This window comes from Calypte anna, chromosome 4B (genome assembly GCF_003957555.1).
Source record: "Calypte anna isolate BGI_N300 chromosome 4B, bCalAnn1_v1.p, whole genome shotgun sequence".
Taxonomy (NCBI): Eukaryota; Metazoa; Chordata; class Aves; order Apodiformes; family Trochilidae; genus Calypte; species Calypte anna.
In genome coordinates this window covers 18,554,836-18,580,433 of record NC_044249.1, presented here as the reverse complement: position 1 = coordinate 18,580,433, position 25,598 = coordinate 18,554,836, and the positions used below count along the sequence as shown (strand labels likewise).

Genomic DNA, 25,598 nt, shown 5'->3' with positions numbered 1-25,598 from the left:
CCAACCCCTCCCTGGGGATGGGTGCCAGCATCCTTCTGGGGATGTCCTGGTGTGTTGTGCACCCACAGCTGCCCTGGCTGGGTGGAAAGAGGAGAACTGGGCAGGGAAAGGTCTCTGTTTCCCTTTCACCATGGCCACAGTGCCCACAAGGTGATTGGCAAGGCCAGAGGATAGGGAGGTTTAGGTGGGCTCAGTGAAATGTCAGTGATGGCAGGGACTCCTCTCATGTCCATCTGCTGCCGTTGCTGCAGACATTTTCTGATTTTTAACTAAGGAGACTGATTTACCCTAATTAGTTTACCCTGATGTAGGAACACTGTTTAGTCATGCTTCCAAAGCTCCCATCATTAGATGCTGCACCCGTGTCAGCTGCAGAGTAATTTTTCACCTGTTATTCATCAGCAAAACATCACTTCACACAAAACATCCTCTGTGGGTCTTATTCAGTTTGCACTCAATGCCCACAGGTGTCCATGACACTTTGTGGAACCAGCTTCCCACTCCCACAGCCCCTTGGTCAACCACTCCACCACCCATAGGCATCACCAGCAAGAGAAATCATCACAAGGAAGTGATGGGGAAAAAAACACTTTGAAGAATCAATCAAAATTTAACCATAGACTTCAGGATCAGGATTTCTGTAAAGAGAATCAGGCTTCCAGTAAGAATGTGGATGATATTATAACATGGTTTTTTGCTTCAATTTTTAATGTTAGTGGTAGAAAAAGGATCTTGTTTGCTCCAAGATCTCTTCTGATTTGAGCCCTCAGAAGATTTTTCAGGACTCTGCCCCAGCAGGTCCATGCTTCCAGACTGGTGCTACTGTGAAAAATCCTTATGGATATATGACATTCCTATATCACATTCCCACATCTGGAGGTGCCACAGGTGCGATATTATCCCACAGGCATGAATTTGTGTCAGGCTCAAGGTTTACTCCTTCTTGTGGAAGAGGCTTGGTGAGGTCTCATTGCTGGGTTCAGGCATGACTTGAATCTTTTGGTTTTTGAGGGCAGCTTCCCTCATCTTGTAATACATGAACTCATTCTGCTTGAACATGCGCAGCTCCATCTCCGTCTGGACACGCATGACCTGAGGGACACATCACAAAACCTGTGACACAAGGGATTCTCAAAGCAAGTGAAAAACAACTGCCTGAAAATGCAGACAACCCTTCAGGGATCTTCTAGGCCATCTATGACTTAACCAAGGTGTCCCACTAGCAGGAAGAAAGCTGACTGGACACAGATACCCAGTTGCTTTCTCAGACCTGGTTTTCTATCTCTATAAAGAAAGCATCTCCTGCACCTGAGCTGTTCCACAGGCTGCTGAGAAGCCTCATGCTCCCAAACCTGATGCAGGTTTGGGATCACAGAGGTGATGCTGTACAGAGCCAGGGAGTGAGGGAGCTTCCCATTCACATCCTGGGCCTGTCCCCTGGTGTCATCCATCACCAGGATGGGGGTCACCTCACCTGGGAGAAGGCAGGAGAAGGGGAGAGGGATGCTCAGCCCCTCTTCAACCATGTCATAGTTGCATCCCAGGATTCATGGTGAGCAGAGTCATCCCCAGTGCTGCAGGGGCTCAGAAGGGATTCTAGGAAGCCTTTTTATACCTGCCTGTTTGTTACACCCTTGGATTAGGAGCACAGAGATAAGCATATGCCATATATCCCCTATATTCTTCTTAATGTTAAGGGGGAAGGGAAACCCAGAAACAGAGGTGCTGGGGTCTCACTCTCTGCTATATATAGGGGAACAGTCAATAGACAGGTTGGCTTGAGGTACTAGGTGATAATTTTTCTGATCATATAAAATTAAAAGGTTACAGCTCTGTTATAATGGGCACTAAGGCATCAGTAAAGGATTTCATTTGGTATCTTGTAATTTTTTTTAGCTACTAAAGGAGAATGCTGCAAATACAACAGGTCATAATAGGTGAATTAAAAGCTAAAGAAATTCTAGATCTCCAGATGGAACTGTAAAGAGTTCAACACAGGTGAGCAGTTCCCTGGGATCTGCAGCTCTGGACCCTAAGCTAGGTAATACACCCAGAAGTCTGTTGAGGAAATATACATTGAATATTAGAAGGTGTGGGGGGGTGGTAAATAAAGAGGAATGGACACTGATAAAGACAATTAGCTGGTAACCAGGGAACATCCACCATATATAAGTTGATGTCAGACTGTAATGCCATCCATTTGAGAGCAGAGCAGCCAAGTTGTTGGAAGATTGGGAGGCTCTGTTCTGGGAAACAGCATTTTTAAAGAAGATTCAGAGGCTCAGTGGCCATTCCTAGTGTATTCCCTGATGCAGGATAAAGCTGTGTTTCAGGGATGAAAATTTCCCATAGGAAGAGACATGCATTTTTCCCAGCAGACTGTGCCAATCTAGAGAAGAAAATCACCATGCTTGTGAGAAGCAGTTGGTACTTGATGCTTCTCTTAGCTCTCATGGGTGGGTTGTTTCTCCAGCTTGAGTGGAATTTTGCCCCAACAGAGAGCAGAGATGACACAGGAGTTGACACCTACCTCCAGGTCTTTGGTGATTGGGTGGGAAGGTCCATGGGTTATCAGGAGAATGCCATAGGCTTTACAGATCAAGCCATGCCCAAGTTCAATGAGACCAGCATGCCAGTGAGTCACTCCTGCCCGCATCATGGCCATCCCCAGCTGCGCGTTGTTGGGGTGGTAAATTTTCCTAGGGGAAAAAAAAAAAAAGCATTGAGTAATTTTAGTTCAGGAAAGATCTGAGTTCCCAAGTGTTTTTCAGGGATTATGTTTGCCAAAGAGCAGGTTGTTGACTAAAGTGAAGAGCCTATTGCATTCAGTGCCACCAAAATGGGCAGCCCTGCTTAGAAAGAGGCAGGCAGGAGCTGCACAAGGGCATGAGTTATACAAGGACATGAGTTGGTGTGAAAAGGGATGAACCACTTGCAGACAGGGAAAGCTGGACACCTGGGTTGGACAATGTCATTATTTTGGCACAAAAAAACAAAACCAAAACCAAACAAGACCCTGAAGTGCAGACAGCTCATTGAGGTGCTCATTAAAGTGCCTAAATCAAGAATGTAAAAAACCACCAGCTTCTCATTCGAAGTGAGGACAGAAACAGGTGGTTCCAGAAACTCCAGAAATGTTCACTACAGTCCTTGGAGATGCATCCTCATCTCCAAAGACAGTAAGATCACTCCCCTATGGCCAGTCACCCAAGGGGAGCAAAATGAATCCTGGCCTCTACACCCAACTTTAGAAGCTCAGGCAGATTAGAAGCTGCTTGCATCTACCTGAAAACCTGCCTTTAAAGGCATTGTTGGCATTTTGAATTGGCAGATCTTAAAACAAAGAAGAAAAATACTGCAGTAATTTTGATACTCATCAGTCCTGTAGTAAAACCTCAACAATAATAAAGTACATCACTTTTACTGTGAGGTTTGTCCTGGATCAATGTGAACTAACCCTACACAGATTTATTCTCACTGAGCTTTTACTACAGGATCTGTGCATAGTAACTAGCTAAGACAAAAATCCATGTCTTATTCCAGAGGGAAGGGATTTCTTGAGTGACAACCATTTGACACTGTTTTCCATTTTCTCTGTAACTTCTCCTTCCTGCAGGGTGCAGGGGAACAGACCATCTCCTGCAGTGACAGCTTCTCTGTCCTACACTCAGGTTCTGTGTCTTGCTACCAGGACAGCCCTGAGATGCTTCTGAGACAAAATCAAAAGGCTAATAAAAGTTGTACCCAAACAATTTGCCTCTTACAGTTTAGTAAGTCAAGGTGTTTGGACCCTCTTGTGCATTTAGTAAGAGATCTCACTCTCCCTGGTGATATAACTTGGTCCCAGTCTGACAGCATCACTGCCTTGATGGGAGCAGACTAAGAAAGTTCTTCCCATAACACATTGCCTAACCACAGAGAGCTGCCAAAAAGAGGGCACAGACATACATGTAGCCATCCACCATCCTCTTGGCATAGTCAGCTGCTTCCTCAAACATCTGGAGGTAGGAGAGCACCTCGGAGGCAATGCTGAGGATCCTCAGGAGGTAGATGTTGGTGTCCCCCAGCACTGGCTCCTGTTTCTTCAGGCACTCACGGCACATCTTCACAACCTGTGCCCAGGGGAGGCAGAGGGAGGAAGGGAAAGTCAGAGCACATTTAGGCCCAAATCTGCCACACCAAAGCCCTGTGGGTCACAGGGTCCATACCAGTCCTGGAAACAAGTCAGCCTGGAGTCACCCAGCTGTACTGTCCCATGCCTGCCTGCTTGGCTGTCTCATGGCTGCACCAAGATCTCTGCTCTGGGGGGCTGCAGCCTTTTCCCAAAGCAAATTCAAGCCTAGAGGCAAACAGAGCCCACAGCTCAATGCATGGGGCAAGTGTCCTGAATGTTGTGTCCCCCTCCCAGACTCACTGTGCTCAGTATTATGAGGCTGCCTGGCAGAGTCAACTGTTTGCAAACTCATGTTTTGTGCCCAGGAGGCCCTTGGTCCAGCACCTGTGTCAATCAGAGGTGTTGGACACCCCTTGAATCTCTTTATATTGTCACTATGAACAAAACCAGGCTGGGATGTTGTCTCAGACACCATCATGCTTTACAGGGGGCAGAAACCTCTGTTAGCTTTTGCAATTTGAGTGCCAAGAGAGCAGGAGGCAGGTGAAGATATTCAGATTACAGTAATGGGGGGGGGTTGTTTCATCCTTAAATCATTGAAATAAGGAGGGATAAGACCTGCTTTCCCTGGCAGTGCATCTACAGCAAGAGAGAAATGGTACCAGGACTCACTTCATGATAAAGTCCCTCCATGCGGGCCTTGGTGATCTTCTCCAGAGTGTCCTTGGAGAACTGGATGACCTCCTTCACTGTCTCTGCAGAGGGCTGGGGACAATGTTAAGAAAACCAGTGAGGAGAACACATTGTCTGATGCACACATGTATCTGAGGGCAGGAGGCTCATTTAGGCATGCCTGGCAAAACACTAACCAGCTTTAGTGGTTAGTGTTTAATTTAGATGCCTCCTCCATCTGATGCTGAAATATAACTTTGTTTTATCCAACCCCATCATTCATCTTCCACTTTTCTGAGCCTTCCAAATTCACATTTGCAAACTAGTCTAGCCCAGGAATCCATCACCTTCTTTGTCATTAATGGGAAATCTGAAATCTGCCTACAACTTTATGATTCCAGGAGCCTGCAGAGAGAGCCTGGTCTGAAGGTGCATGACAGAGCCAGAGCACTGGCATGTGCCCAGCAGGCAGGCAGGACCTCTGGGTGCAGATCAGAAGGAGAGACCCAGCATTGCAACAAAGGTCCTAAAGATTTGCAGTCAGGACCATGGGACTGTCCTGTTGCCTTTTTTCCCACACCTGGTCTAGCAGATTTTTGAGGAATTTGTGAAATCCAGCTAGCTGGGAGAAGCTTTTGAAAGCATAGTATGGAAGGGTAACCAGTAGCTTTCCAGAGCCACATACCCCCCATGGGCCCTATAAATGTGTCATGATTTATTGTTCTATATTATTAGACAGAAATTATCACAGCTAACCAGATTCTGGCAGCTCTCTGAGCAGCACACAGGGTGTCCCAGTGCACAGAGCTCATCCAAAGGCAATGTTACCATCAGGGTAAATCACATCACTCTGAGTAAAGACTCCCAGAATAGATACATTAACCAGCACTTCCACAGCAGATTTGTCTAATAAAAATCCTCTCTTGCATTTATCAGTCCCCTCAGCCTGTTGCCAGTATCAACACTGGGAACTTTGCTACTCTTTGGAAGGGGTAAAAACTGAAGGTTGGAGCAGCTGTTGAGGATGTAAGCTGTCAATCTGGCATGTATTCATAGCACTTTTTCCAGGCAGCTGTGAGCATTGCTGCTCTCAGGCAAGAGAACCTGAATTCAGAGAATGTGATAGAGCCAGTGGCCAGCAGACATGCTCTGTGGGTGAGGTCAGGCTGAACACATTGTCTGTGGATGGAATGGATTTTTAATAGCGGAGATCATGCACTTTGCATGGTTACAGGCTTTTTATACAAAGGCACTTCAGCTTGTGGAGGATATTTATCTGAAAGTGAACACCTTCCCACTGGGTGCTGCAGAGCACCCCATGAATCACACAGAATCACACAATTGTAGAATGGGAGAGGCTGGAAGAAACCTCTGGAGATCATTTAAACCAACCCCCCTGCCTGGCCAGGTTCACCTAGAGCAGGTTGAACAGGATGGCATCCAGGTGGGTTTTGAATGTCTCCAGAAATGGAGATTCCACCACCTCTCTGGGCTGCCTGTTCCAGTGCTCTGCCACCCTCCCACTTATGAAGTTTTTCCTCACGTTTAGATCTAATTTCCTATGTTCAAGTTTGTGCCCATTACCTCTTCTCTGTCACTGGACACCACTGAAGAAAGACTGGCCCCATTCCTCATCTCCCATGAAAAGGGGAGGGTGCATCTCACTGCTCAGTCACAGATCAATGAGAGGTGTTGAATGAGAGCTGAGATTTTTTTTATGCCATCCACTAGAGGAGGGGTTCAAAAAGACTTCTACAGAAAGTCTGTATCACTGAATCACATGCAATGAATTTTCATTTCTTCTTTTCAGAACTTTGATTCCCTTTCAGTTCCTCAAAAAACACCTTCACAATCTGAACACCAGCATTTTTCTTATCTCTAGCTGTAATTTTCTAGGACTAGTTTTAGCATTCTGCCTGTTGATGGACTGCTAGGTTAGATTTAAAGGCAACTTTGGAAGGCATTTTTAAATTAAAAACTGCATGTTTGTAGCATGATAGGGATTAAACTGCCCTTCCATGATGGGCTCCAAATGGTGTTGTGCTCAATCAAGGTTCAGGTTTTCATTTTTCACATTTGTCAGGCAGGCTTCTGCCAAAATCTGTGTTGCTATTAAGAGTGTCCCCAGGTGGAGGAACCATGGTCACAGGAACACAGATGTCTTGGTGGAGGAGACACAAACGCCTCTAGGTTTGGAGACAGCAGGACAAAGCATACCTTGTTTTCCCCTTCCTTCACTGCCAGCATCAGGTCATCCTTGGTCTGTTTTTTGCAGTGCTCACAGGTGCAATCAAAGTAATACTGCTTCTTCAGCTGCTTTCTCCTCTCCTCGCTCAGGTTGAGGAAATCCACATAGGAAACAGTCAGCTCATCACCTGGAGAAATCTTGTTCAGTGCCCGCAGCTCGATCCTGCATGCAAACAAGATGAGATGGGGTCATGGAGAAGAAGCAGAAGGAAAAGTGCAGCTGTAGATCCATCAGGGATAATCCTGCCCCTGCCTTGCAGAGGTGAGCCCTCAGCCCTGGGGACTGCTTTAGCTCTTCAGGGAGGCAATGAAGCAGTGGGCAGCTGTCTGGTTCACTGAATACAGAATAAAAACCCAGTCAGAGCAGCTTGTCCTGCCCTTCTGCAAGTCCCTGGCAGGGATAGGGAAGGGCAGAGCTATAATCAAATTACAGCTCCATCTCTATCTGGATGGGATAAACACAGACATAAACTTTTATTATGTCGCAGCAGATCTTGCCAGAGGAAAGCTCTGCCATGAGAAACACCCAGCAAGCCTTGCAAAATGCTGAGTTTGGACTTTGGGTCACTTTTTTAAGTACTGCTCTGCACGCCACTCACACAGCCCTGGCTAGATTCCCAGCTCCCAGGCTGTGCTGCTTTCAGAATCACTTTCACTCTGAAAACTTAAGGCAAATTCCCTCTGGGTGCTGGGTAAGAGGTGTCCTCATCCTCTTCACTCTCCCGTGTAAATAAATGCTTAGAAACAATTCTCAGGATTTTGTGTAGCCCATTTACTCTGATATTGCTAATAAAAACCCCAAGGAAACCACCTTTCTCTGTTACTAAACCAGAATCCACAGCAAATCCATAATGACATCCCTTTGGAAAGGCAGATCTCTGCACCTGCTTTTCTCTCATGTCTTTCCCTGCAAAAGGTCTTAAATAACACGGAGAGTCAAAACTATTCCCTTGCTCTTTCAGTCTACAAGCTAAATCTCCAGTTACTCTGGGACATCTCTGTCGTGGAAGCTGCACAGGCACAACTGGCTGAAAAATTTGGCCAGAGCAGGAAAAAGTTCCACCAAATGCCAATTCCAAGGTGATGTTTCTGTGCCCATCTACTCCCCCACCTACTAGTGATTCTGTCACTGTTAGAAATAAGACCACTGACCCTGGGGTTTCTGCTCAGACCAGTTAGTTGGTTAAACATATTTTTGCAGCTGGGAATATTCATGAGTTATTAAAATGAAGCCATTCCCAGGGGCTGATCTCCCACCCTACCATCTCACTGTAGTGTGGTGCATCTGTCCTGGGATCCCCCCACCATGGGCAGTGTGTGCCTTGATCCTTCTCCTGAGCCCAACAGCATCTTTGATGTATGAGATGGACCTGGGACAGAGCTGCTGACTTCCACCTGAACATGTGGGGCTTCAGATGGGACTCAAGGAAAGGCTCACCAAAAGCACAAGTGGCATAGAACCCAGAGGTCTCACCAGGGGCATTAAAAGCTTTCTGGGGAGAACATGACTTTTTCAGGTGCAAAGGGATTGTAATTTCCTTGTAATTCCCATGACAAGTTCTCAGCACCAAGGGCATAGCTCTGAGCCTTATGGCTGTGCCAAAATGTTGTGAAAACTACTCCCCAGGGCTGGTCTTGACCTTCTCTGGGTTTTAGATCATATCAAGAACATATTTCAAAAAAAAATTATCACTAAACATGCCAGCATCATGACAGGCAGCTATTAATGTCACAAACATGGGAAAATGCCAGTCAGAGAAATGTGCAACCCATTACTCTGGGAGAGAGTGCATGAAAAAGAGCAGTTCCCATCAGAAAGGTTTAAATGTGTAAACATTCCTGTTCATACTTAACGAGACCCTCATTAAAGTGAGCCATGCAACCAGAGAAGTAAAACCCAGTCTCTGACTTTTATGATGCCCCCGACAGACTAAGCACTGTTGGGATATTTTAAGCAGCCATCCCTTGTGTGGAGGGAATGGAAAGCATTTGGGATAAGACAGGAAACACACAGCATACTCCAAATGCTACAGTTAAAGAGACACCATCAGCTGAGAGCAGCCCATCAAGCTTGTCTCCTGCTCTTCCCCCAGTGTCTGCCCCAAGCACCAAGGACCTCAAAACACACACTCCCTATAGCCCAAAACTCAGGTTGCCCCAAAAAAGCAAATTTAATCAGAATTGGAATTTATTTCCTTGGTTTTATGGTTCTGTTTATGCACAGAGTAAGGTCAATAGAGAAAAAGAGAGTTTCAGAAGTATTTCACATCTTATTTGAGGAAATTGAGTGATTACTTGAAATTAGAGTTTAAAGACAACAGTGTTCCTTTAACAGGACAAACTATATACCAAGCAGAGTGAGCTAAGCAGAGAATTTATCCTTTTTTTTTTTTCCATACATCTTATTTTTTGCATACATTCTTTAGTTGGGATCAGGTAATGGTGGCATCATTAAAGGGTTAAAACATCAATCACGTATTATGATACAAAAAGATAAAACCTACATCTCAGGGTATGGCTACTGTGCTAAACACACTCAATGGGCACCGCTGGTTGCAAAAGAAACGTGGACTATTTAGTGTGTCAGTAATGCAATCATTTCTCATCTCCTAATATGCAAGGTTTTATTTTGGGCTGCACGAGATTGGTGAGACCTTCTGACTTTCATGGCTCTTGCCATAGTCAGGGGAGAAGAAATGAGAAGTGGAAAAAGGAGATACTGACAGGGAGGAAACAAAGGGAGAGGGTGGGAAGTCAGGGAGGGAATTTAGAGTGGGAGACATAGTTACAGTATTAATTAACTACAAAATTAATTTACTACACTATTGTTTTAATTTACTACAAAATGCAAAGTTAAGTGAGGTTTGGGTTTAGTGGGGTTTTTACACAGGGGAGGAGTAGAAGTTGATAAAATAGGGAAAGTCAAATTTTCTGCAAATGGAGGGAGCCCCTTGGGCTGTTTGCAGCTTTTCTATTAATATGGGGCATGAGGGGTACAGGGCAAGGGGGAGGAGAATGCTTTCAAGACTGACCCACCTCATCTGTGTGTGGAACATTGATCTTACAGCCTCATGACTGAAAGACAAAACAAACATCTCCAGTTTACACAGGTGCAAGTATAACAAAAAAAAACAAAACACTGGGTGCTGGTGTAGGGCATCAGGACACCATCCTGACAGGGGGCAAGGGGGCTCCTGGTGCCTGGTTCATGTAGAGCTTCACGTTTGCCATGCAGCTACCGTAATCAAGTTACCACAATCAAATTGTCCATGGATGGATTTGGGTGAGAACTCTCCTGGCTCCATGATTCTAAGGGTGGTCTCATCCAGAGGATGAACCAAACCTGCTTCTACCATTGGGCAGGTGCAATAGGGTTGGTTGTCCTGCACAGCAATGACTCCACTAACGTGAGTATCATGTTTTATAAAACACAACTTGAAGTGAAAATCATACTGGGATATCAGCAACAAGGACTGGGCTCTGTGGTGAGTTCAGTGGGTCCTCAAGTCCTGTGTTGTGCCTTGAGCACTGATGGAGAGCTCAGTTCCAACAACAGGAGTTGATTATTACGTTTCCACAGAAAGACAAGAAACCTTCATAGCCTACCTGGCCAGTAACCAGATGGTCAAGTTCAAACTCAGTTACAGGATACCTATGAGACCTCCACCAAGCTGCCAGGCTGACAAAATGTCATCCCTCTACTTAACCACCCAGAAACTCAGGGCTGCAGTCACTGCTAGTCACCTCCTCCACTTCTCAGGCTGGTTGGAGGATCTCCATCATCCCACTATGGATCTGATCCAGGGCAACTGGGTATCAGAGCACAGACTCCAATCTGACTTTGGATCTGACTCCAGTTTCCCACCAAGGCAATCATCCTAATGCAGTTTCATTTTCTCTTTGCTCATTTACCAGCTGCTTGATAAACACTGGCATAATTTTATCAGGTAAAACCAGCAGCAAGAACTGGAGTGCAGAAGCAATGTGTTAAAGAAGGGGAGGCTGGAGCATTAAAGTTTGGTGAACAAAGGAATTTATAAAATCTTAAGACCTGGTGGAAAATTAGGGTAAAATCCTGTAGCTGTGAAGTTTTTGGCAAGCAGTTTCCCTCAGTTAATGTCTTGCAAACAATGCAACTTGCTGGATCAGCAGTTCTATCCATTCTGGTATGGGAGAAGGCTGGGAAAAGCAGAGCAGAACATCACTCCCACAGGCTGCCCCAAGCACAGAGAGCAGCAGCTTCTCCTCTCAGCTCTGCTGAAACATCCCTGCATTTCCAACTTAATCTCTTTCCATCTCACACATCCCACAGAAATTTTCTTATAGGGCTTGAGAATGGGGGATGCACAGCAGGTTAGAGCATCCTGCACCTGCACATGACTTGGTTTGCAGATAACAGTCATTAAGATACCATTGCTAGAGAGTTAATCAGTGATTAATAGAGATGGTACCTGCTCACAAAGGGAGTGTGTTAGGGATAGTTAAAAACACTTCAGCAGTTGGTGATGTGCAGCTGATTGCAAGCTTTAGTTATGAGAAACTCTTGGACTGTGGACTTAGGAAAAAAAATTTTTTAACCATAGTTGTTCCTTAACTATTTATAAATAAAGCCACACTACAGGGGGAGATGTAGGCAGCTGCTTAGTACTTTTTCTACCTATTTTGAGTCTGATTTCAAAACCCACAGAAACCAGGGAAAAATCCTTTTTTTCTTTCCTGAGTTTGGGGTCACAACTCATGTATTTATTTATTTCTTGTGCATCAGAAAATAATCTTTAAGACAACAATAATGAGAAAGATAACAGCTCCTCTACAGAAAGAAAATCCTGATTTTTTTTTTTCTTTTTACTTTTTTCTGGGCTAGAGAAGGAAAAGAATAAATAGATTTTCTAGGGCTGGGATCTGACACTGTGGGGTCAACAGAGTCTGCCAAGTTGCCCTTTTTCATGCAACCCCCACTGCACCTGAGGAAAGAAACATCCACTCACTTGCCATTGTTGAAGATGACAGTACAGTTGGGCCAGCAGTCGTGGTTGGCCTGGCAGAGGTTGGGGAAGATTCCCACACCAACAGCTTGCAGTCCTCTTTGGTCACTGAGGGTGAACCCATTGCAGCTGATCTAGTCCCAAAACACAGGCAGGAAAAATCATTAAGAGAGAAGCAGCTGAACCTGGCTACAGTCAGGATTTCTCAGTTCCCACTGATGCTCTGGAAGAGGTTAATCTGCAGCATCCCATCTCCAAAGTTTGAGGAGAAAGGAGGAGTTCCTACAAGACTATTGCAGAGAGTAATTGAAGAAACTGCAACTTGAGTTGGGGTAAAACATCAGAAGAAAAGCAATGCAGGACCCATGCAGATGGACCAACTCAGAGCAAAGCTGAGCAAATCCTGCAGAATATTTGCTGTTTTTATTCACTTGGGATGTCTAAGATAATTTTGGTTTGACATTAATTTCCTTAAACTCACTTCCTGCAAATAATTCAGAAAAAGGTCAAAGGAAAGTGAATTTGAGGCAATTTAAGCAGAGGCCAGGCAGAAAACCAAAGTTCACACTTACTAAAACAGGTATCAGAAATTAACCTTGAGAGCTGCATTCATCCTGGTCACATACACTGGGTAGCCCACAGAGCTTACAAAACCCAATTACTACTGTTTGTTATGAGTCCCACATGATTTTCAGAATGACTGGTTTTGGGTGGTATGTGTGCCAAGAATAAATTACTGTAGTTTTCTACATAGAACATTTTTATCATATATGAATGGGCCAGGTTTTTTAGTTGCAAACATAAACAAAGGAAATATTTGCAACAAGAAAGTGTGATATGATAAACCAAAGGAAATCATTAACTCAGCTGCCAATTATTTTACATTTTAATTATTTTATTTCCTTTCTTAACTGATTCTGTACTTTACTTATACTCCCTTACATCTCCATGGACAAGTTCTGTTGGTCACTAGTACCTAAGTCTCCCTGCACCCAGTGGACTGGATTTGGTACCCAGTGGGTACCAAGGGATGCTGTGTCCCCTCCCTGTGCTGGCAAGGACAACTTCTTTGCCCCAACAACCATCAGCAGAGGTGAGAGCAGGTTGTGCATCTCAGCTCAGCTCTCCCTGGCCTCTCAGCTGAGGGGTCAGTGCAGCCCAAGATACACTGGGGGCAGAACAGCTCAGCCTGAACTGGCTTCTGGGCATTAATGCATATATTAAAACTGTTCTGTTACAGTCAAATACATTCAATATACAATTACTAAAAATATCTTCAGTTTGATTTCCTTAGCTCCCTCAGGTGCACAGTGGGACTTGTGATGACAATGCAGCACCCATAGTTCAGCAAGCCACTTGCCTGCATCTTTAGACAGATAAAATGTTTCAGACTTTGTCTTTGCCATGCCTCAGTTTCCCAGTGTCAGTGCAGAAGTGATGCAGATGGGGAATGTGGCAGTTTTCCAACCACCTGCAGCAAATGCTGGTCTCAGCCACCCCAAATCCTATGGCCTCTTACTGGCAAGAGAGGGATGAACTCAGGCATCCTCAGCTCAGGCCAGTGGGAGACTTTCTCTGGGGAGCTGGCACTAAAATCAGCCCCCTCTTTGCTCCCCAACCCCTCCAACGTACCACTCCAAATATGTGGGAGATGAACTGCACTCCAAACTGCTGGCACTGGGGTGGCCAAAACTCGAGGAAGTTCTCCACATCGATCCGGAGCTCCTTCTTCTCCTCCTCATCAAAGCTGTTCACGTGGTTCTGGAGGTCATCGATGGAGACCATGCAGCCCTCTGACAGCCCACTGCCTTCCCTCTCTATCTTCCACATGATGCGTGCAGCCAGCCTGGCCAGGAGAGACCCCCAGCTGTTAGCACCACCCCCCAAAGGACCATCAGAACTCGTTTCATGGGTGGGAAATTGCGTGCAGGCAGGGTGAGAGAGGCTCAGCATCGGGTGGCTGATGGCTGAGCACCATCCAGAGGTTTTTGAAGGAAAATGAGATGCAGAGCTTTGCCTCAACATCTATGTTTCCATCTGGAGAAGTGCTACAGACCCCAGGTCCCCAGCCCTCCTCTACAGCCCTCCCCATGTCCTTGGGGATTCCTCTCATTTTCTTGTGATGGAGCCAGGATGTGAATCCAAACTACTGCATCCTGTAGGCAAACTGGGGAACACCCCATCACCCCTCCCTGTTTTCCCACACCTCCTGAGCTGCCCCAGGCAGGTCTGCCTCACCAAGCAGGCATGCAACCCCTTCATGTTCCAGGTGCTTCTCCAGGTCCCCATCCCATCAGGGATGCTCCTGGCTTTTTCCTCCACCCCATCCAAATCCTTTCACCTACCTCTTCCTCACCACCCTCTGGAGGGTGCCGTGTCCTCTCCCACTGTCTCCAGGTTGCCAGCTCAGCCCCAGGGGAGGTGGGGGGGGACCAGCTCTCACCTGATGTTTTCAGTGGGTGCTTTGCCATGCCTCTTGATGGCAGAGCACTCATTTTTGTGGTTCAGCCAAGCTGCTCTCTGACAGGTCCTGTCGCAGTAATAGGCGAACTTGCACTGGCCGCAGCGGTGGAGCTTCTCCTGACGTTTGAAGCAGGTGTGGCAGATGACCTGTGTCAGGCTGGAAGGACAGAAGGACCCATTGAGTCATGCCTTGGTGAAGGGACAGCTCCACCCAGCAAGGCTTCTTCTGCCAGCTTTGCACCCCTGGTCTCCCCACACCCACTAAGGATGGACCCCCCCAAGGATTTTTCAGAGGACAGAGAAACATCCCACCCAACTTCATCCTCCTACACTTGCCCTGTGCTGTTGCTTTTCTGTTTGGCTGTAGGTGGGCAGGAATAAAGCATTCCCCAGCTCTCAGCCCTCTTGTCTGCAGCTCATCTGCTCCTCCTCCTCACCAACACCACTGTTTATAGGATTTTCTACCTGGCTTTGTTTTCTGCCTGGCCCGTGCTGAAGAACCAGCCACACATTTTGCTGAGCAGAAAGCAGACACCTAATGAGTTTGTAGCTCTGGTGAGCATGAAGAAGAATGTGAAGGCAAAGAGCCAGGCTGAGAGCTTCAGCCACCTAAAAAATCTCCCACTTTGGCTGAAATGAAACCCCTCCTGAACACTGATGTTTTTCTGGGCTTTGCATGAGCCAGGTCACAAAATAGAGCAGTGGCCATCAACCATGGGCTGACAGGCTTAGGAAAACATTGGGTGAGAGGGACCAAATGGGAAGCTGGCTCTGAGCAGTCCTGATTGCTCTCCCAAGCTTTCCTGAGGCACAGGCAAGTTGTGGGGATAAAAATATACATCAGAAATAATCTGCCAGTGAGCAGACCTCATGTGAAGATGGGTGATAGATCAAAGAGGCTGCACAGGGAAACCTGTGTCTGACCTGCTGGAAACCAAGATATGTTTCCATGGATTACAAAGCAGCTTTGCTCGGCTTTTCTTTTTGTCACTGGGCCAAAGGAGGTGTACTGGAGGTATTGCACTTGGCAATGTTGGAACTGTGCTGGAAATAACATGAGGAAACCAAGAAAACTGCCTCCTTCAAGGTAGATCTCATCACAAAGTGGATTATGCCTTTTCCTCCTTCCTTTGGTCACTGTACATGTCTCCTGGCTCTCCACTATCAGGAGATACCCAGACCAGGTGGGTTTGGGGCTCTCCTGGTCCCAGTGCCTCCACACAGAGGTTTAGCATGGATTAGTGAAGGTCTGAGGCACCTGGGAATATTGTCATCACCCACAGCTCATAGTGAGGAAACTGAGGCACAAGGAAATAAAAAATATTTTGATGACCACATAAGGAGACCATGTGGTGCAGGTAGGAGTCAGAGCCACAGAGTTCCCGGACACAACACTGTCCTGCCTCTTCATTATGCAGATTTATATAAACATATATTTGCATATTTATGCCTATCTCAGTAAACTTAAATGTATTTTCATTCCTCTGGCAGTATTGTGTGAGCTGCTGGTACAATTCTGCCTGTGCCTTGACTCCTGCAGGGTGAAAAGTCCATTGCTGTAAAGCAGGATGACCCATAGTAGACAAAACCATGTTGTGAAAATGAAGTTTGGAAAATAACAGTGAGCAGTGATGGTGCATGGGAGGCAGCCAGCACAGGGGAAGCATCCAGGATGGAGCAGGGAGGAGCACATGTCTGGGAAGGGGGATGCAGCCAGCTTCATTAAGCCAAATGAAATTGCTGGGAGCTGGTGAGAAATGTGAGGCTGTGCTCTGTCAGCTGTCAAGTGAGAGGGGCAGAGAAGTGCAAGGAGATTACACTCCTTGTAAGGTAAAGGAGAGCCAGAGAGCAGATAAAACCAGTGTGGTTACAGTGTGCTGGGAAGCATGGGGAGAGATTGTGTGCAGGGAATGGGACTCCCTTCTGCTGCCCTGCTTGCTTTAGGAGCAGTCACAAAGTGAAAAGACAGTTAAAGAAGTTTCCCTGTTCAGAGAAATGACAGGTCAGAGGGGAATATGGTACAGCAAAACCCAGGACCTAAAACAGGGGCTTGTCACCACCCCCCAGTCACTCTCTGAAAACAGAAAAACACTGAAGGCTTTGCTTTGCATTTTGCTGTTCATCTCATAGAGTGCCCAGAGTTTCCAAAGCAAACCCAGCTGGTGGAACTCCCCACTGGCCCTGAGGAAAGGCAGAACTGCACCAAAAAAAAAAAGCTTTGTGAGAGTTTCTGAGGAGGTGAAGGAGCAGGTAACATGGTATTGAAACTGCAGACACAATTACTCCTAGGAAATCTGACTGGCAGGTACAAGAAATATCATGTCTCTCACAAAACCCTTGAGGGATTCTCTGTGCTCAGAAATGGTTTGAAAGAAGACTGGATTTATTGATAATGTGGGTTACAAAGGCTCTGGAGGCTTGGGCTCAACTCTTGGCATGTTAAAAAAAAAATCAGAAAACACAGGTATTTGAGATTTATTGCCTAAATCTTCAACAAGCTTTGCTGGAGCACTGCCTGACCCTGCTTCTCTTTGAAAATCATTCCATATCTCAGATTAAATCCTGCAGGTGCCTCTGGGCAGTTGTGTAAATTCCTGCTGTCCCAGAGCCAGAACCCTACATGGGGTTGGCAAAGTGGGGCTTTCCCCTGGTTTTCCCATGGTTCCAGGACTGGACCTTACAGCAGACTCTGGTATCACCTCTCCCAGAGGTTAAACAACACTGAGGACACCACAGACTTGCAACAGTCCACAGTCACCCCTGTCATCCTCTCAGCAATGCTTAAAGTCCTCCAAGAATTGGGGAGCAACAAGAGGTTACTAAATCTCCCAACCTATGGAAATCCCTGATCTGGCCCAGAAAGTCCTAATTACAAGACAAAATGGCTCCAGGTGGCCTGGGTGGATGTTTATCTCCCTGCAGAGAGAGCAGTCCATGCCCATAGGATCAGGATGCTGCATGGCAAGGCAGCACTGAAGGTTTCTGGGGTGACATAGGGCACCTTCCCCAGAGCCCTAGAGGTCTGGACATTACAGACCCAGGGACTGGCTTCCTTTGCTTTTACATGGGGACAACACAACTGCTTTCTGCTGTGTCTATGTACACAGGTGAGCTCTGGCCAGCTTTCATACATAGTGATGTCTCCTGTCCATCCAACCCCACCAGGTCAGTGATTTAGGACTGACTTGGTGGGCAGGTGCCACTGATTGACTCAATAAATGGCTTTTTTGGGAGCCTCAGGTTTCCTTGGCTTCTCATCCGAGTGTCAACTGCTCTGAACTCTCAGGGGCTCAGAACCTCTGGTTTGACATAGATGAAGAGCACAACCACTGCTAATCCTGGGCATAGCTACAGTCACAAAAGCCATAATTCAATGTGCCAGCCAACACTTGCAAGAGGTGACAGAGCACTGTCAACTAAACCATGGCCCAGCAAGCATGGCTCTTGGTGAAAGCATAAGAAACAAATTCTCTTGTGACTGCTTGTACTGGATTCAGATGGATTAAGATCTGTTGGACCTTCCAGGACAGAAGGGACAGGAATACATTAACCTCATCCCTAAAACATGCATAACTGAACATCTGCCCAACCACTTCCCACCCATCACCCACAACATCCCATGCACTGATCTGAAAAAGCAAGGGGAGATGGCTGTTGTGCAAAGGAATGAAAGGAAGATTTCCCTGAAGAGCTAATGGAGATGGTGAGAAGCTCACAGACTGATTGATGTGAGCTTATTCTACTCTGTCCATGACAGATGACACACACAAGTGACCTGACTTACACCTAAGTCCACCTGCTTCATAAATATTACTGTCTGGCTGGGCAGTTCTCACCTCGTGTCCAACAGGGGATGGCATAAGAATAGCCTCAGATGTAGGCAAAGTCCACTTGGCTTTCCCAGCAGAGGCTGGAAGACTTCATTAAACACAACAGCCTAAGGAAACACACCCACCCCTCTCAGCAGTGAAAGGAAAGGGAGATATTTGGTGGCTGGCTTCTGCCAAGGATGCTTATAATGGTGAATTATTAGCACAAGAACAGTTTTGCTCCCTTTGCAAAGAGGACTGGACCTTAGAGGATTGGAGCTTAGTACTTTTATCTTTAAAATGTCAGGTATGACACATCTTAGTTTGCCTGCTTTGAGTGCAGGATTTATTTTAGATAAATGCTAGACTATTCTATTTCAGTCTTTCATTACAAGCTTTTTCAGCCTCTTTTTAAAGAGGTGTGGGTGTGGCTTCCTTTACAAAAGCCAGGTTTTCACTCAGATTTTACTTAAGCTTTTGAACAAATGAAATTATAATAAAAAAATCAACCCCCAGAAAATTTTAAACCATGTGAATATGATCCTATTAGCTCTCAGTTTTTATTAGTGTCAACCCAAAGGATTTGTTTCCATAATCTTTTCATAGCCATATTGTTATGGAAAAGTTTGCTTTTCTTACCTCCCTAGGTCTTCTCAGCTAGAACAACAGAGTTCTCCACATTTCCCTTGGAAAACATTTCAAGCCTGCTTCACACATCAAAAAGAAGGGCAAAAAATTGCATGACTTCAGGTTTTTAGCAGCTTGCACATCACTCATCAAGCAGATCTTCAGGTGATCCTGGCTTTCTGCCACATGACACTCTTTGCCTTGATGAGTGTCTCTCAAACTCCACTGGCAAACCATTTCTTGATGAAGGCTGACAGAGCTATATCAGGCATCTCCAGGCCTGTAGGAAATAAAAACTGACAGGCTTGAGAGCCAACTGAGATGCCAGAGGAGAAGGTCACATGCTGTACACTGAGCCCAGGGGATGGGAACATCATCATCCCAGAAAGTGGCAGTGAAAAAAAGAGTTCTGGGCTCTTGAAAGAATAAGTGAAGAGGGAGGGAAGGATGAAACCCCAGCATGTAAGTGAAGCGCTAGAGAAAGCTGCAGTGAGAGGTAATCTGAGAATCACTGTATTACAGAATTGTCATGGTTGGAAAAGACCTCTAAGGTTACCAAGTCCAAACATCAAACAAAAAAAAAAAAAAACAAACAAAAAAAAAACAAAAAAAAAAAAAAAAAAAAAAAAAAAAAAAAAACAAAAAAAAAACCCAAGCAAACAAAAAAAACCAAACCAAACCAAAATAAACAAAAATTTACATATATCATCATCCCACTAGAGCATGTCCTGAAGTGCCTCATCTACACAGCTTTTAAATACCTCCAGGGATGGCGACTCCACCACCTCCCTGGGCAGCCTGGGTCAGCACCTGACTGCTCTTTCAGTAAAAAAATTCTTCCTAATTTCTAAACCTCCCCTGGTGCAGTTTCAGGCCATTAAATGCCACACCAGAGCTTTGCAAATCAAAAACTGACCACAACAAAGACAAAGAATTCCTTGGGAAGATATGTTGCCAACTTGCTGCACCTACTTTAAGGCGAAGTGGCCCTGACACTGATGTTTTTTGAGTGCTCTTTCAGCTGATAGCAGCAAAGCTGATTCAAACACAGACCAGAGAGCATGTCTGTACTTTATCCAAACAGCAAAATACCAGACATCCCACTGAGTTCTGCAGCTCCTTTCAGTCAGTATTCAACCTCTCCCTAAGCAACCACCTCTAGTTCAGGTGGAACAAGCAGTCAGTGCTAGGTGTCCACTCTGTTAAGCAAAAGGTTGTACAGAATCATGGAAGGGGTTGTGTTGGAAGGGAACCTTCAAGGTCATCTAATCCAACTCTCCTGCAATAAGCAGGGTCAGCCCTGTGAGTCAGACCCTGGCAGGGAAATCTAAGAAACTATGAGCTGGCTGATGTCTGTAGGAACCTTTTTTAGCTTCACTTTGGGTTTTATGAACTCCAGGAGTCTCTGGGACCAGGTGAGGAACTGCTGCTCAGATGATTATCACTGCATTGAAGAGTACAACCCCTCACCTGTCTGAATGACTTCAGGGATCTCCAGGGGCTTCCAGGCTTGGATGCAGTCTGCAGATTTAGACACCTAGGTGTGCCCTAGCGTCAAAGTAGAGATCCCAGCAAAACGCTCAGTGGGATCTAGAAAAGCATTCAGCTCACCCAGTCAGGTGTCTGTGTTCAGTGCACTTTATAATGCTCCATTGTCTCTAATGGGCTCTCAGAGCTGGATTCACTTGCCTGGAGATAGGAGCCTGCTGTTATTTTAGGCTCTGCAGGGACAGCCATCTGGTCTGAGAGGAGGTTTGATTCTCATAAATCCTGTTCTGTACCTGTCAGCCCTAAGAGGATGTCACAGACACTCTGGGACATCTCAAATGACACTAAACCTTTGTGCCACAGGAGGGTAAGAGTTCATTATTGCACAGCAGCATGAAGAAGAAGCAGAGAGGTAAGGATGACTGAAGTCTCACTTCTGAAGCAAATATAGTATCACAGCAAGATTCCAGCTACTGAAACTGAAGTACAAGACCTAAAAGGACATGTCAAGGAGAGATGGTTTTGTCACCAACTACTGTAACTAAACTTAGGAAGTCAAGACTTAAACATATTAAAATAAAAAAGGGAATTTTTAAAGTGAGCTTTTGCAATGACATATTTAAACAAAAACTAAAAGGTGTCATTGCTGCTACTGCAAATATTCATAAATATGTTCATTTACTGAAAGTAAAAGGGCAAGGAAAAAGTGAATGAAACACACAAAAAAACAACCTATTTTCCTGAGCTGTCCATTTCATCCCTAGTTCTGTGCTGTTGCCAGATCACACAGTAGTATGAATCAACTTTAGCTGCAAGATAACCTGAATTAAAACAGCAGCACAAGGTCTGCTTGCAGCCCAGACTTTGTTAGAAGAACCTTCAGCTCACATTTAGCTCCTTGGTTTAAAAGTTCAGGCCAAATTCTGTTCTCAGCACATTAGAAGGTTGAACAACTTCCATTCATATCTGAAGCTTTATTCTAAAATTATCCCATGGGAGATTAACATAGAAATTTGTTCTTTGTGTCTTTTCAACTTCCAACGAATCTTCTGCCAACCTGAAGGGCAGAAGTGGGCACACCAAGCAGCACAGGCTGAACAAATATTGTTCTCCCTTGAAAAAAGCAGCAGAAAAGAAAAGTGTTTTTGCACCAGAATTCAGTTTCTGGCTATATCAGTGTAAACAAAAATTTAAAACTGGCCTCGTGCAAGGGTTAAAGCAGAAATTTGTCTCCAGTTCACTCAGCTAGCTATAAATTTAAAATCTCTTTAACTGAAACAGTATCACTTGCAAATCCCCACTAACTTCTAGTTTGAAGGCAGCAGCTGATGAAGCTGCATGTACAGCTGGGAGGTGGAACATGTGAGCAATGCATAATATAACTCACTTTTATCCTGAACTATACATGGGACCCTTCAGTAAAATCAGCCTGAGATTTCTGTACCTGAATGACATTTACTCCTGGCAGTTCAGCAGAATACAACATGGGTCCACTTTTGTAAGGCACTGAATCCAGGCAACTTTCACCTCATTCAGTAAAAGCTGATGGCACCAAGAACTTTGCAAGATCCCAGCCTGGAAGCAGATTGCACCAGATTAAAATCTTAAAAGCTGATCCGAGCCCTGGGAAGAAGATTCACCTTAAGCTGCGAATGAATCTTCACAGAAGTGCTCCTGGCTTCCCTTTGCACAATTCTCTGATGCTGTCCAGACACTCAGAAACTTTTACCCACCTGACCAGATGAAACTTTGCATTGAGATGGCTTTAATTCTGTGTTTCAGAAGTGCTTATCTCTTACCTATCAAAGACCACTGCAGCATAGGCTGGCTCCGCAAAGATGACATCCCCAGGCAAGAATTCCTTCTGGGCTTTCAAGCCCCTTCCTTTGCCTTCAGAGGTGAACACTTCAACTGATTCCATTCCTCCTTTGGTCATCCCAGGGACCTCAAGGCTTGGGAGGTGGGTATGTCAGAGCCACCCAAATCTCCTCTTACTCCTGTCAACTTCAACTTATAAAAGGGCTGTCCTCCCCCCACCCCTGGCCACACCGTTTCCCATAGGAGGGAGAGGGGGTGGGAGCAGGAGAGGCAGGAGGTGAAAATCCCCTACTCAGTGTCACCAACCTATGCAGGGAGAGCACAGGATTGGGGCTTTTCCTGCTTCATTAGGAAACCCCTCTCTGAAACCAACGTTTGGAATAGTTTCCCCCAGCCACAGGCAGTTGTGTATGTTACGACTCAGATTAATTTATACTCTCCCATTGGAGAGAGAATGTACTCTCTTTGCAAGGATATTTTTAGCAGCCACATGCTTCTGTCTCTCAGGAAGCAACAGCTGAGACAGTGGGACAAGAAGGGTTGGTACGCATATCTCTGACCTCTTCCACAGTCATCTGGCTTTTTCCAGAAATTAAACAATGCTGTGTTATTTTTACCCTCTAGGAGATGGATGGCATATTTAGAGGCTGGGATAACAGAGAAACACACCCCCTAAATCTGTCTGCATCCTCTGTCACCACCAGAGCCTGGAAAAGGGGAGGTCACTTCCCAATTGTTGGTGGCAGAGGGCACACGGAGCAGCAGGGAAGGAGCTGGAAAGACAGAAGTGGCTCAGTGCAGGTTGCAGAAGCAAGCAGGACACCCTAGATATTCACACGAATTTGGATGCTCTAAAACTGTTGGACACAGCAACACATTTTGAGGGCTCTCTCCACCTCCAGTGCTCACCTGGGGAGGGAATGGGGGAATCTGAGCCACCTCGGTAGACAAGGAGGGTGCACCAGGGTGACCAAGCCCATGAGAAGCCTTTGCTCTCTACCCCAGCAGTCAGGGCAAGCTCAGGGTGATGCAGTTCAGATGTCCAAGTATAAAGTGAACCCCGCTGTAGAACTTGAACCCAGCCCAGATTACTGTTCAGCGTTTTTTTATCATTTAGTAGCACTTCATGGGGCTGGTTCCTGATAATTTCACCTCCCCACTTCTAAGAGAACCGGTGATATTTTCCTCCTGGATCTCTAAGCACTGGGCAGATATCAGTTTTGGCAAACCTCAGCCACACCTCATTGCTGAACAGGAAAACCTGTCTGATTTAACAGGGTGTCACGACTCACAAGGTGGGTATGGCACTGTCACATCTCACAAAGTGACCATGGCTCACAGGATGGCATTCTGCAGGGAACAGCTGGCCTGCCCCTGTCCCTTATCAGATAAGGGGAGTGTCCTGCTTAACAGGATGACCACTGAAGGAGGGGCTGCTCTTGAGAGACCAGGGTCCAGTTTATCAGGGTGGGTACCCAAATGAGGTTCTCTCCTTGAAAGAACAGATCCCAGGTGGTGGATTGAATGAGAACCCCACCCAAGAACAACATCCATTTTGCCAGAGAGGATGTTTTGAGACAAACATTGATTTAGGGACTCTGCACAGGGAAAGTGAGGTACAGAGAAATGAAGAGGGCAATCCCTATGCATCCCTGGACTGTAAAAGAAATGCTTTACTTTGCCAAGGCAGTGGGAAGTCATGCTGTCCAAGACAGTCACAGAACAGCTCAGCATACTCTGCTAAAAGCTCCAGGAAGTTTTCCTTGCCTGTGAATGAGGTACAGAAACACACTTCAGCACAAACATCCTGTGTTATACTTTGCCTGCGTGTGCCAAGCACAAAGGTTATCAGTCCACATCTCTATAAATTCAGGGTGATCCAGGAGCTCATGTGATTATGAGCCAAGTTCCCCAAACAACCTGGCTCCTCTGCTCATCCTGAGGAAGTCCAGAGCCATTGCAGAGCTGTAAGCACGAACCTCCCAGCCTTTACACTGCACAGCATAGAAAAGTCACTACAGGCAATCAGTCACTAAAAGGAATTACAATTTTAATTGAGAAGCTCTATGCGAGTGATGTATGTTGTCAGGATGCTCTGTGAGATCCCACCTGTGAGATCATGTTTAACTCCCCTGTGTGTAAGTGCATTTTAGACACCTATATTTGCCAGCAGTATCTAAGCATCTCAAAATTAGGTGCTGAATTTTTTATTGTTTTTTTTTTTTTTCAAAAAAACCCCAACTGATTTGGAGTGTGACTGTACTGAACTCAGACGCTGATCACACTGAACACTGTTTCTGATTCCGAGTTAGCAAAGAATAAAGAAGGGAAGGATGAAGAGGAAATGATAACAAAAATATAGTAAAATAAATTGAGAAATAAAGCAAACAATATATCTTTTCAAAGTGGCCAACTATACCCAACAGGTTACTGAATTAGAGCAGAGAAGGTGTCTACAGAATCAGACAGCAGTGGTGCACCAATACAATGTATCACTCACCCTTTTAGATTACAGAAAAAGCTCACAACAAAACAAAGAAGAAGAAGAAAAAATAATTTAAAAAAAAAAATTTGCACTTTGAGTCTATCTGGATATTGGGCTGGAGGGGTAAGTGCCCAACAGGAGAGCAAACAGCACCCTCTGCTGCCCTCTGAAAAGTTACCCAAAGCAAATTTAACCTTTCCTGCGGTGAGCATCATTCAGACAAGCCATGCACTGGGGAGAAAAATTAAAATAAAAAAAATATGGGGGGGGCAATCTGTGCTAGGCAGTTCCTAGAAGTTCTGAGGCAAGTTGTGAGGCAATGACTAGCAGTTCTGAGGCAATGACTAGCAGTTCTGAGGCAATGACTAGTAGTTCTGAGGTAATGACTAGTAGTTCTGAGGTAAATGCTAGTGTGATATGGGTACCTGATAGATACTGGGCAGTCAGGAGGCAGTAGCTGGTAGCTCCGAGGCGGTTCCTGGGGTCCCTCCTCAGTTTGGCGGGATGCGGGCGCCTGAGGTGGAGGCGGGTCCGGCGGCAGAGCTGCCGTGAGGGCGGGCTGGGTCCAGTTGGGCTGGGTCTAGGGGTTCCAGTGAATCCCTCGGGGTCTTTCCGAGAGGATTAGGGTTGAAGCCGCCCGAGGAGCTCGTTACGGGAGAGCTATCGGCCGCCGGGGCTCTCTGAGGTGTCCCGGCCCTCAGGGCCCCGCGTTTCGGTGCCCTTAAGGGGCTTGAGGAGCGGGGGCTGCTCCCTAAGGGCAGAACCGGGGCCATAGCGGCTGCCGAAGCCTTTGGAGAGGCTTCCCCGGCTCCTCTGCTCGCTGGTGGCCTTTGTGAAGGTGAGTGGGGACCGGACACCTCGAGCCACCGGGGACCGCGGGGCTGTGAGGG

The 25,598-nt window shown here is 45.9% G+C and overlaps 1 protein-coding gene across 2 annotated transcripts; it reads right to left on the bottom strand.

The window, feature by feature from the left end:
- Nucleotides 1–572: 572 nt before the first annotated feature.
- SMYD1 (SET and MYND domain containing 1) lies at nt 573–22,627 on the bottom strand. 2 transcript variants are annotated; one of them, XM_008501863.2, is made up of 10 exons: nt 22,205–22,627; nt 14,462–14,638; nt 13,651–13,864; nt 12,022–12,152; nt 10,070–10,108; nt 7,004–7,196; nt 4,787–4,879; nt 3,949–4,112; nt 2,531–2,699; nt 573–1,092 (listed from the first exon to the last, which is right to left on the bottom strand). In XM_008501863.2, exons 1-10 carry the CDS (start codon nt 22,339–22,341, stop codon nt 934–936), a joined length of 1,476 nt encoding a protein of 491 aa, XP_008500085.1. In that variant the 5' UTR covers nt 22,342–22,627; the 3' UTR covers nt 573–933. The 2 variants fall into 2 exon arrangements, with proteins under 2 accessions (XP_008500085.1, XP_008500086.1); XM_008501864.2 differs by lacking the exon at nt 10,070–10,108.
- Between the last annotated feature and the right edge of the window lie 2,971 nt (nt 22,628–25,598).